At 37.0% G+C, this 12712-nt stretch overlaps 1 protein-coding gene across 3 annotated transcripts in view; it reads left to right on the forward strand.

Annotated features, from left to right (window-relative positions):
- The window catches only part of KCNU1 (potassium calcium-activated channel subfamily U member 1), a 144954-nt gene that overhangs the window by 47239 nt on the left and 85003 nt on the right, over nt 1-12712 (forward strand). For all 3 annotated transcript variants that reach the window (XR_008475938.2, XM_035270261.3, XM_054243837.2), the window contains exons 11-14: nt 7376-7481; nt 8615-8697; nt 9817-9886; nt 10309-10461. Coding sequence is in view for 2 of the 3 variants with exons in the window: in XM_035270261.3 (XP_035126152.1) it covers nt 7376-7481; nt 8615-8697; nt 9817-9886; nt 10309-10461 (412 nt within the window). In the remaining variant the exon portion in view is untranslated. The remainder of the gene's footprint in view (nt 1-7375; nt 7482-8614; nt 8698-9816; nt 9887-10308; nt 10462-12712) is intronic.

A 12712-nucleotide genomic window follows, 5' to 3' on the forward strand; every position in this document is an offset into this window, starting at 1 on the left:
GTTTTGATTTGCATTTCTTTAATGATCAGTGATGATGAGCATTTTTTCATATGTTTGTTGGCCTCATGTAGGTCTTCTTTTGTAAAGTGTCTGTTCATATCCTTTGCCCACTTTTGAATGGGCTTGTTTGTTTTTTTCCTGTAAATCTGCTTGAGTTCTTTGTAAATTCTGTATATCAGCCCTTTGTCAGATGGGTAAACTGCAAAAATTTTTTCCCATTCTATTGGTTGCCGATTCACTCTAATGACTGTTTCTTTTGCCATGCAGAAGCTGTGGAGTTTGATTAGGTCCCATTTGTCTATTTTGGCTTTTGTTGCCAATGCTTTTGGTGTTTTGGTCATGAAGTCCTTGCCTACTCCTATGTCCTGAATGGTTTTGCCTAGATTTTCTTCTAGAGTTTTCATGGTGTTAGGTCTTATGTGTAAGTCTTTAATCCATCTTGAGTTAATTTTAATGTAAGGTGTCAGGAAGGGGTCCAGTTTCTGCTTTCTGCACATAGCTAGCCAGTTTTCCCAACACCATTTACTAATCCTTTCCCCATTGCTTGTTTTTGACAGTTTTGCCAAAAATCAGATGGTTGCAGATATGTTGTGTTGCCTCCGAAGCCTCTGTTCTGTTCCATTGGTCTATATCTCTGTTTTGGTACCAGTACCATGCTGTTTTGATTATTGTAGTCTTGTAGTATAGTTTGAAGTCCGGTAGTGTGATGCCTCCCGCTGTGTTCTTTTTACTTAGAATTGACTTGGTTATGCAGGGTCTCTTTTAGTTCTGTATGAAGTTTAAGGTGTTTGTTTTTTTTTTTTTCCAGTTCTGTGAAGAAGGTCATTGGTAGCTTGATGGGGATAGCATTGAATCTGTAAATTACTTTGGGCAGTATGGCCATTTTCATGATATTGATTCTTCCTAATCACGAACATGGAATGTTTCTCCATCTGTTTGTGTTCTCTCTTACTTCGTTGAGCAGTGGTTTGTAGTTCTCCTTGAAGAGGTCCTTTACGTTCCTTGTTAATTGTATTCCTAGGTATTTTATTCTCTTTGTAGCAATTGTGAATGACAATTCGTTCTTGATTTGGCTCTCTTTAAGTCTGTTATTCATGTATAGGAATGCTTGTGATTTTTGCACATTGATTTTGTATCCTGAGACTTTGCTGAAGTTGATTATCAGTTTCAGGAGATTTTGGGCTGAGATGATAAGGTCTTCTAGATATACTATCATGTCATATGCAAATAGAGACAATTTGGCTTCCTCCTTTCCTATTCGAACACCCTTTATTTCTTTTTCTTGCCTGATTGCTCTGACTAGAACTTCCAGTACTATATTGAATAGGAGTGGTGATAAAGGGCATCCTTGTCTAGTGCCGGATTTCAAAGGAAATGCTTCCAGTTTTTGCCCATTCAGTATGATATTTGCTGTCAGTTTGTCATAAATAGCTTTTATTATTTTGATGTACGTTCCATCAATACTGAGTTTGTTGAGGGTTTTTAGCATAAAGGGCTGTTGAATTTTGTCAAATGCCTTCTCTGCATCAATTGAGATAATCATGTGTTTTTTGTTTTCGGTTCTGTTTATGTGGTGAATTACATTTATAGACTTGTGTATGTTGAACCAGCCTTGCATCCCTGGGATGAATCCTATTTGATCATGGTGGATAAGCTTTTGATGTGCTGTTGCAATCGACTTGCCAGTATTTTATTGAAGATTATTGCATCTATGTTCATCATGGATATTGGCCTGAAGTTTTCTTTTCTTGTTGAGTCTCTGCCAGGTTTTGGTATCAGGATGATGTTGGTTTCATAAAATGATTTGGAAAGGATTCCCTCTTTTTGGATTATTTGGAATAGTTTCAGAAGGAATGATAACAGTTCTTCTTTGTGTGTCTGATAGAATTCGGCTGTGAACCCATCTGGACCTGGGCTTTTTTTGTATGTTAGGCTCTTAATTGCTGCCTCAACCTCAGGTCTTGTTATTAGTCTATTCATGGTTTTAATTTCTTCCCAGTTTAGGCTTGGGAGGACACAAGTGTCCAGGAATGTATCCATTTCTTCCAGGTTTACTAGTTTATGTGCATAGAGTTGTTTGTGATATTCTCTGATGATGGTTTGAGTTTCTGTGGGATCTGTGTTGATTTCCCCTTTATTGTTTTTTATTGCATCTATTTGGTTATTCTCTCTTTTCTTTTTTATTAATCTGGCTAGTGGTCTGTCTATTTTGTTGATCTTTTTGAAAAACCAGCTCCTGCATTTATTGATTTTTGAAGGGTTTTTTATGTCTCTATCTCCTTCAGTTCTGCTCTGATCTTAGTTATTTCTTGTCTTCTGCTAGGTTTTGAGTTTTTTTGATCTTGCTCCTCTAGTCTTTCAATTTTGATGATAGGGTGTCAATTTTGGATCTCTCCTTGCTTCTCATATGGGCACTTATTGCTATATATTTTCCTCTAGAGACTGCTTTAAATGTGTCCCAGAGATTCTGGTATGTTGTGTCTTCGTTCTCATTGGTTTTGAAGAAATTCTTTATTTCTGCCTTCATTTCATTGTTTATCCAGTCAACATTCAAGAGCCAGTTGTTCAGTTTCCATGAAGCTGTGTGGTTCTGAGTTGGTTTCTCAATTCTGAGTTGTAACTTGATTGCACTATGGTCTGAGAGACTGTTTGTGATGATTTCCATTCTGTTGCATTTGCTGAGGAGTGATTTACTTCCAATTATGTGGTCAATTTTCAAGTAGGTGTGATGTGGTGCTGAGAAGAATGTATATTCTGTGGATTTGGGGTGGAGAGTTCTGTAAATGTCTATCAGGTTTGCTTGTTCCAGGTCTGAGTTCAAGTTCTGGATATGCTTGTTAATTTTCTGTCTGGTTGATCTGTCTAATATTGACAGTGGAGGGTTAAAGTCTCCCACTATTATTGTGTGGGAGTCTAAGTCTCTTCGTAAGTCATTAAGAACTTGCCTTATATGCCTGGGTGCCCCTGTATTAGGTCCATATATATTTAGGATCATTAGCTCTTGTTGTATCGATCCTTTACCATTATGTAATGTCTTTCTTTGTCTCTTCTCATCTTTGTTGCTTTAAAGTCTATTTTATCAGAGATGAGAATTGAAACTCCTGTGTTGTTTTTTTTTTTCTCTCTCTCCATTTGCTTGGTAAATCTTCCTCCATCCCTTTATTTTGAGCCTTTGTGTATCCTAGCATGTGAGATGGGTTTCCTGGATACAGCACACCAATGGGTTTTGGCTTTGTATCCAATTTGTCAGTCTATGTCTTTTGATTGGTGCATTTAGCCCACTACATTTAGGGTTAATATTGTTATGTGTGAATTTGATACTGCCATGTTGATGCTAGCTGGCTGTTTTGCCCATTAGTTGATGCAGATTCTTCCTTGTTGATGCTACTTACCATTTGGTTTGTTTTTGGAGTGGCTGGTACTGGTTGTTCCTTTCTATGTGTAGTGCCTCTTTCAGGAGCTCTTGTAAAGCAGGCCTGGTGGTGACAGAATCTCTGAATACTTGCTTGTTCGCAAAAGATTTTATTTTTCCTTCACTTATGAAGCTTAGTTTGGCTGGATATGAAATTCCGTGTTGAAAGTTCTTTTCTTTGAGGATGTGGAATATTGGCCCCCACTCTCTTCTGGCTAAGAGATCTGCTGTGAATCTGATGGGCTTCCCTTTGTGGGTGACCCGACCTTTCTCTCTGACTGTCCTTAGCATTTTCTCCTTCTTTCAACCCTGGTGAATCTGACGATTATATGCCTTGTGGTTGCTCTTCTTGAGAAATATCTTTGTGGTGTTCTCTGTATTTCCTGGACTTGAATATTGGCCTGCCTTGCTAGGTTGGGGAAGTTTTCCTGGATAATATCCTGAAGTGTATTTTCCAGCTTGGATTCATTCTCTTCGTCACATTCTGGTACACCTATCAAATGTAGATTAGGTCTCTTCACATAGTCCCACATTTCTTGGAGACTTTGTTCATTCCTTTTAGTGCTTTTTTTCTCTAATCTTTCATTCTCATTTTATTTCATTGAGTTGATCTTCGACCTCTCATATGCTTTCTTCTGCTTGGTCAATTCAGCAGTTGAAACTTGTGCACGCTTCGTGAAGTTCTCTTGTTGTGTTTTTCAGCTCCATCAATTCACTCATATTCCTAAGTTGTCCATTCTTGTTATCATTTTGTCAAATCTTTTTTCAAGGTTCTTAGTTTCTTTGCACTGAGTTAGAACATGTTCTTTTAGCTCACGGAAGTTTCTCATTACCAACCTTCCAAAGTCTGATTCTGTCATTTCATCACACTCATTCTCCGTCCAGCTTTGTTTCCTTGCTGGTGAGAAGTTGTGATCCCTCGTAGGAGGAGAGGTGTTCTGGTTTCAGGTGTCTTCCTCCTTTTGTGCTGGTTTGTTCCCATCTTTGTGGATTTATCCACCTGTCATCTTTGTAGTTGCTGATTTTCAGATTGGGTCTCTGAGTGGATGGCCAGATTGTTAATGATGAAGTTATTTCTGTTTCTTAGTTTTTCTTCTAACAGTCTGGCCCCTCTGTTGTAGGACTGCTGAGGTCCACTCCAGGCCCTGCTTGCCTGGGGATCACCTGCAGAAGCTGCAGAACAGTAAGGGTTGCTACCAGTTTCTTCTTCTGCTATCTTTGTCCCAGAATGATGCCCGCCAAATGTCAGTCTGATCAGTCCTTTGTGAGGTGACTCTTTGGATATATGGGGGTCAGGGAGCTACTTGAGGAGACAGTCTGTTCTTTATAGGAGCTCAAGTGCTGAGCTGTGAGCTCCATTTTTCATTCAGAGCTACTAGGCGGGTATGTTTAGGTCTGCTGCAGCAGAACACATAAACCCCCCTTTTTTTTCCCAGGTGCTCTCTCTCGGGGTGTTAGGGCTTTATTTATGAGTATCCATTGTGCTGCTGTCTTTTTTTTTTTTTTCAGGGATGCCCTGCCCAGCAAGGAGGCAGCTTAGTCACTGTCTGCCTGCAGAGGCTTTGCTGAGCTGCTGTGGGCTCCGCCCTGCTGCAGTGTGAACTTCCCTGCAGTCCTGTTTATATGGGTGTGGTTAGAACTGCCTCAGCAATAGTGGCGGACTCTCTCTGTTATGGCAGGTTCCCTCAGCAATGGCAGGGTGCCTCAGAAATGGTGGACTACCTCTGTAGGGGTGGATTGCCTCAGTAATAGTGGATGCCCCTCCCACACAGACCTGGGCTGTCCTGAGTTCAGCTGTGCTTGCCCTGAAACTCTCAACCCCAAGCGTTTCCAATTACCTTTTTTGTTTTTGTGGGGGTTGGACCCACTGAGCCTGATCACCTGGCTCCCTGCCTCAGAGCCTTTTTTTTTAAAGTTGAACAGTTGACTCTCTCCCAAGTGTTCCAGTCGCCTGCTGAAAGGGTGCCAGGATCTGTGTGATTTTCCATACAGTGACCACTGTGCCGGCTGAAACAATGGTACTGCCTGAGAATCTCCTGGCCTGGCTCCCTGTTTCAGACCCCTGTTTAATCAGATGAATGGGTGAATCTGCCTTCTCAGATTTCCAATTGCCAGCTTAAAAGGGCAACCAGACCAACATATTTTGTATGGAAAACCACCGTGCCAGGGTGCCGGCAAAACAGCCACATCGGCCAAAACAGCTGCACTGGCCAAAACAGCTGTGCTGGCGACCCGTGGGGCTCCTTCACTTGGGAATCTCCTGGTCTGTGGGCAATAAAGATCTGTCTGGAAATGCAGTGTCCACTCACCCTCTGGACTTTCACTGGGTGCTGCAATCCTAAGCTGCTCCTAAAGGGCCATCTTGGATCTTCCTCTCCTGGTTAAAAATATTATCTTCCATTTCTAATATACCATGAGTTGTATTTCTTAACTGTGAAGAAATATTTCTATCAGTTTATCTCTGTGTGTGAGATGATTATATAATTGTTGTTTATAAATTTGTTAATGTGATAAATCACATTGACATTTTTGATAACATGATTATTTTGTCATTTTTAGTATTGGTTAGGAACTATTTCATATTTTTAATGTCTTTGAAAGGCTTTGTATAAAAATGGCGTATGTGCTACTTTAAAGTATGGTAGAAGTTGAATCTGAAACCATGTAGAACTAGTAGTTTTCTATATTTTATTGATGGGGAGTGTGTTTGGTTGTGTAGGTTTGTGTATGTGTTTGTCTATGTTGTGTTTTGAGAGATTTTAAACTACAGCTTCAATTTATTTAACAGTTCTAGGGCTCTTTAGGCTTTTTGTTTCTTCTAGAGTTAGTTCTGGTAAGATATATTTTTAAGTAATTTGTTCATTTTGTCTAAGTTTTCAGAGCTATTGACATTTAGTTATTTGCTGTCTACTTTTATTATTTTTTATATCTACTTTGACTTTATATGTATTATATTTTCTTTATTCAATATTTACATCATTTTTGTTTTTTATTTTTTTGCCATTAACTTTACCAAACTGTTGCCTAGCTAGGTTATTTTTCAAAGAACTCACTTTTCATGTGTTTATCTTCTCTGTTTTATCTTTTTATCCCTTTTTCATTGTTTCTTATTCTTGTTTTTATTATTTATTTTCTTCTTATTTCCTTAATCTTATTCTAATATGTTTCTAAAGCTATAAATTACTCCTAAGGCACTTCTGTTATTGTATCTGAAAACTACATGTTTAATATTTTCAACATAATTTATTTCTGAGAATAATTATAAAGAATTGTTGTAATTTCTTCTTAGCCCATAGATTTCTAGCAATCTATTTTTTTTTAATTTCTAAATATGAAAATTATTTTTGTTTGTGTTTTGGTTAACTTCTAAGTTAATTATATATAGTGATCAGAGATCACTATATATAACTATGTTTTGTAATCAGAGATCACTATATATAATAACTATGTTTTGTAATGTGTTGAGGCTTTCATTATCTGTCAAGTAAGGTACCATTTTAATAAATATTTGTGTATTCTTTATAAAAATTAGTTTCTCTAAATGTTCTTTGCAGAATTTATAAATATCAAACACGTGTGTTCAAAATCCATGATGATTGTTTTCTGCTTGTTCTATCAATAGTTTAAAAAGATATGTCAAAATATCTCATGACAGTGTCAGATTCATCAATTTCTCGATCTAGGTTTTTTTTGTTTGTTTGTTTCTGCTTATTATATTTAAAAACCATTTTGTTAAATTTATAGCTATTTTAAAATATTATTCCTGTTTTAGTAACTCAGTTTTTTAAACTAAATAGTGAACCTGTTCATCATTAGTAATTACATTTAAAAAAAATTAACTTGATTATTTTTCATATTACTATGAGGGATTCTACTAAATGCACTGTGTAAGTTATAAAAACCTCTAAACCTAGAGTCAATCAACTTTTTTTCCTCATTGCTGCCACGTTCTTTTTTGTCCAGGACCCCTCCTTCTTTGGAACTTGAAACCATATTTAAATGCTACTTGGCCTACACAACATTCATTTCTGGATCTGCAGTAAAGCAGGAGGATCTGAGGCGTGTTACGGTAAGATCTAGTTGTTTTTGTTCCTTGTAGTTTTCCAAAGCTGCAACAATTAAAATGATAGGATATATCGTTTTTTGAAAAGGTATTATGTCAGCTTCTTTAACTGGTGGAAAATATGATTTCCTCAACTTTAAAAACAATCATAAAGGAAGTGTAGTAATTGACCTCCAAATCTGATTGGACAAATGTCAAGCAGACCTCACTGTTTGCCATCACTTATGTTTAAATAATTTATTTCACAAAATACTCAATCTAAATCAGTTTTATTTTATCAGCCTAAGAGATCTGAAAAAGGTGTGGATAGTAAGGTGTGTTTGGGCTTACCACACAAATAGAATTCTTACCAGAAGGCAGATCTCTGAGTCTGTCGGCTTTAATCAACTTCTCCTCCCAAATGCATGAATATGCTTTCCAATAGGAAAAACATAAAGGAAAATAGTAGAAATCCTATTAAATTTGGGACTAAAAATAATGAGCAACAGCCAACCCCCTAAACAGGTTTGGCTTAAGATCAAATGCAGCTTCCTGTCATGTTCTCAGACTTGGAGAATCAACAAACAGAAACATTTCTGTTTAAAACCTAGATGTATACAGTAAACATGAAGAACTGAAGCAGAAAATGACTGACCCAGAAAAATCTTTCTTATTCCTGCAATTTAGTACTGTAAGAGCCCCTTCAATAATTTTCTAGAACTTTGAAATTCACACTCCACCAATATTTAATAACTGCTTACTGTGAGCCAAGTAGACTCCCAGTTCCTCTGTTCTTTACTGCCCTGAAAGACAAGTAAATACATAGGCAATTGCTTATAAAGGTCTTGTGGCTTATCACTAGGCATCAAACAATGGTTATGGATGGTAGGAAAAATATAACTCTGTATTTTATCCATTTGAAAGCAATCTTTCACCTGTGTCACAGACCCTGTGCCCTGGCCCATCAGCTGCAGCCCTTGCCCTTTGCAGCATTTGCAGGACAACAATCGTAAAGACAGCCGAATTACAACTCATTTCGAAGTGTGTCCTCTTTTTTGTTAGCAATTTTATTACAAAATTCTAAGAAAACCCAAAAGGGGAAGACCAGAGCATGTCCCATGTAATTAACAAGATGGCTGTTGTCTGATCTTGAATGGTAGGTGGAATCTGCAGAGGCATGCCTGATCATAGCCAACCCTTTGTGCAGTGATTCCCATGCTGAAGATATTTCCAACATTATGAGGTAAGAAGCTAGTATTGTATTTTGTATACTATAATGATTATTTTTTTCTATCTCTTTTAAAATAATGCCCAGTATATAAGAATAAACAGGAGAAAATGCCATCTATTATATCACTAAGTTCATTATATTCCAAGGTTCTGCCTTTTTGCCCTCTCCCCAAGACTCTGCAAACAGATGCAAAAGGAAATAAAAATAGAGCACCTGAGAGTATATGTGCTTCTTTATATAATTCCATGAAGTTTCATATGTGTACTAGCTACCTGAATTTAAAAAGCAAGCATACAAATAAGTGATTATTATTCAGATTGCACCATTATAACTAATATCCTCTCCTCAAAAATAAAGATGCAATTGTATGAACTCTATTGGTACACTTTATTTATTGAGATTTTTCTCCAGTAGTTGTGGTGAAAGATTATGCATGGTGTGGAATGATGTGCTTTTGAGCATTTGAGCATCAGTAAGTATTTTCAAGATGGCTAGTGACTTTGTTATGACATTAAACTATGAATTCTTTGAGCAGGAATCTGACTTGTGGTGACAAAGATCCAACTGTGATTATGATGTCAATGGCATTTTGTCTAATCCAGATGAACTTCCAATCTCCAGAGTAAAATAAATACATGCAGCTGAAGGTGACATTACATATAGCAAGAAACAGCTGAAAATTTGTACCATACACTATACAGTAAATCTGAGATAGATCTTAGTTTCTTAATTTGTAAAATGAAGTAGTTGAATTAGACAGTCTATGAGCTATTTCAAGCTACAGACACCCCATCAAATTTCCATTTTTACCTGTAATTATTAGGTTTGGATTTGAAGGCTAAAACATGAATCTGTTGATTTCCTCCTCAAGAATTCATCTCAGAAGAGCACAGTCTTCTAATACCAAAAGATAATCATTCCATAGATTTGGTTTGCAAAGTCATGAAAACAATTATGCTCTTCTGTGTATGCTACTAAAAACGTTTTTAGAATATAACATAACAACAAAATTTATTATATGCCAAGTTTTTCTACAGTCACCTACATATTAATTTAACTCTGAACTGAATTACATTACAAAACCCTTTGGATATGACACATCATTAATGCGAGTGTTTGGGATTTATATAGGGTGCTCTCTATCAAGAACTATTTCCCTACCAGCAGAGTCATCATACAAATACTTCAATCCCATAACAAGGTATTGTAACGTTCTAGCATATTCAGTCTCCCCCTCTTTTTATTTGTATAGCTAGTTGAACGTTTTTGTTTCTAATGGATGTGTAAATAAAAAGTTTTTGCTAATCCTGGGTAAAATTTGGAGTCTCATTAAGATGGATAATCACTTAAGAATGTAAATTGGGGACAGAATTCGAGGCCATTTGACCTGATTTTGCAACTCTAGCTATTTTTGCTGCAGAACATGAGAGTCATTGACCACTAACCACTTTCAAATGCTGAATTTGTTCTTATCATTTTCATTGACCTGGGCACCACTTTTATGTGCAAGAATGAAAAATAAATGATTTCAAGTAAATTAAAGAATGCAAGACATTCATCCAAAAGAGCTTTCTTGAGGTGTCTTTATTCCTAATGCTTGACCTGCTTTGTACCATGGAACAGATCTATCTGCCACAGATTCCCAGCTGGAACTGGAACACTGGCGACAACATCATCTGCTTTGCTGAATTAAAGCTTGGATTCATCGCCCAAGGCTGTTTGGTGCCAGGCTTGTGTACCCTCCTTACATCTCTATTTGTGGAGCAAAACAAAAAGGTAACTTTGTAAATTAATGTCCATTCTTGGTTCTGTCCCATGTCCTACATATTAATATCAGAAGTAGAAAAAAATTTTTGAGAGAAGCATGAAGGGCCCAAGAAATGAGCTTTGACTTCTGCTTGAGCTGAAAGGAATGAGAAGATCTGTATTTAAAAGTCCTAGGTACCACACTGACCTTGAAGAAATCATTTATCTTATTCCTGCCTTAGAGTATTTATCTACAAAACAGAAAAATTATAACTCAGCTTTCTAACTACAGTCCAGGATGTTATAAATCAAAGTAAATTCATCAAGGTAGAAGCATTGAGTTATTGAAAGTGAAAATATAAATAAAGGTTATATTATTAATGAAGAATTCATATATTTCAAAACAAATTAAATACAAAATAATAATTGGTATAATAATATTACATTCATCAAATGGAAATAATGATACAAATAATAATTAAAATCTAATTTTTCCAGGTTGTTTTAGGGAGAATTCCATGCTGGAATAATAACAGTGACCACATAATGTGTGCCTACTGTCTTGTACTTCCCCTAAGTAATATTTTGTTTCCCAGCAGTGAATTGGTGAAACTAACTAGTTTGATCACAGCGTAAGCTGGTGAGCTGCAGAGCTAGAACTGCCTGGTCCACGTGTTGTTCCCACAGTGCCCTATGCCTCTGCTATTATCTCCACACACTGTCTCACATCAAGATTTTTGATACCTTTGTCTGAGACAAAGTAAGGGGCTAAACGTGACTCTTGGGATAAAATTGTGTAGCATAAAAGGTGGTCTTCCAAATACCATTTTCATGAAGTGCTTCAGGCAAGGTGTTCTAACCCTTGGCTGGTCCTGGTCTTCCTTTTCTAAAGCCCTTGTAGAGAATGACCTTACTTTCCATTTATTCTGAGTCCATGCTTGCCTTTTATACACTTGACTTCCTCTTGACCTCTCTTTGCTCACTCTTTCCTTGGTTCTCTCTTTCCTCTGTTCAGTACAAATGTTTGCATCTTTCTCTGTTTCTTCCCTTGTTGTATTTAAGAAAAAGCAAAAGAGATGAGAAGTACTCTGGCCAGTTATATGCTAACTGCAACAAATGAAATGCTTCTGTGATTCTTTCTGCAAATGTAAGGAGATACAACATACAGATTTTTTAAAATTACAGTCAGGGTGTGGGGAATGAGCCTTCATGCAGCAACAACACATGAGCTTTTACTTTCATTTAGTGGTTACTGCACAAAGCCTAGAAAATGGTCTATAAGGACATTGTCTTTGTGTTGTGTATTTGGAAAGTGGCAGAAAACATCAATATTTCTTGAGATTATTGTGATTTCAATCTCCACGGCTGGAGAAAATAAATGAAAATAAATGGAATGAGAACTCTATATGAAGACTTAGCCTCCTTCATGAAACTATAAAAGATAGAGATGTAAAACCATCTTATTGTGTTTCTTTAAAAAAAAAAAAGCTAGAGTTGTTTTCGGGAACAGTGGCTTATGCTCGTAAATCCCAATACTTTGTGAGGCTGAGGCTGGCGGATCACTTGAACTCAGCAGTTTGAGACCAGCCTGGCCAACATGGTGAAACTCTGTCTCTACTAAAAATACAAAAAAAATAGCCAGGCATGGTGGCATGCACCTGTAGTTCCAGTACCTGGGGAGGCTGAGGCAGGAGAATCACTGGAACCCAGGAGGTGGAGGTTGCAGTGAGCCGAGATCATGCCAGTGCACTCCAGCCTGGGCAACAAAGTGAGACTGTGTCTTAGTAAATACAATAAAAATAAGATCTAGAGTTTTAACCTCCTCACTAAGGATGATCACCTGTCATTATTTATACAAGATGGATTTTAGCTTACAGGAGTTGAGAGATATTTGTGGTCTCCATAATTTTATTTTTCTTGAGTGAAGTCTGAAACCTGCTTTCAGGAATCCTAAACTGAACAGAATCGGACAAGATGTGTGAAAACTGAATTCTTCTCTGGTGCTTTAGATTCTGTAACACACTATAGACTTTGCTTTAGTGGCCGGGACTCCAGAGTTTAATGCTCCATTTCTCTCAGAGGAGGCCCTTACTTTCCCTGACTGTCAATTTCTCTACCTATAAAATTAAAGTTATTAATCTCAGAACCAGCTTTTTCCAAGTATTGAGTTAATATTTGTAAAACTTCTGAGAACTCAGATTAAAAGGCCTTGAATCAATGCAATGTGTTTTAATTATATTGATCATATTGTGAGAAATTGTAGCTTGAAGAACATTTCCAG

Source organism: Callithrix jacchus, chromosome 13, assembly GCF_049354715.1.
Source record: "Callithrix jacchus isolate 240 chromosome 13, calJac240_pri, whole genome shotgun sequence".
NCBI classification, from domain to species: domain Eukaryota; kingdom Metazoa; phylum Chordata; class Mammalia; order Primates; family Cebidae; genus Callithrix; species Callithrix jacchus.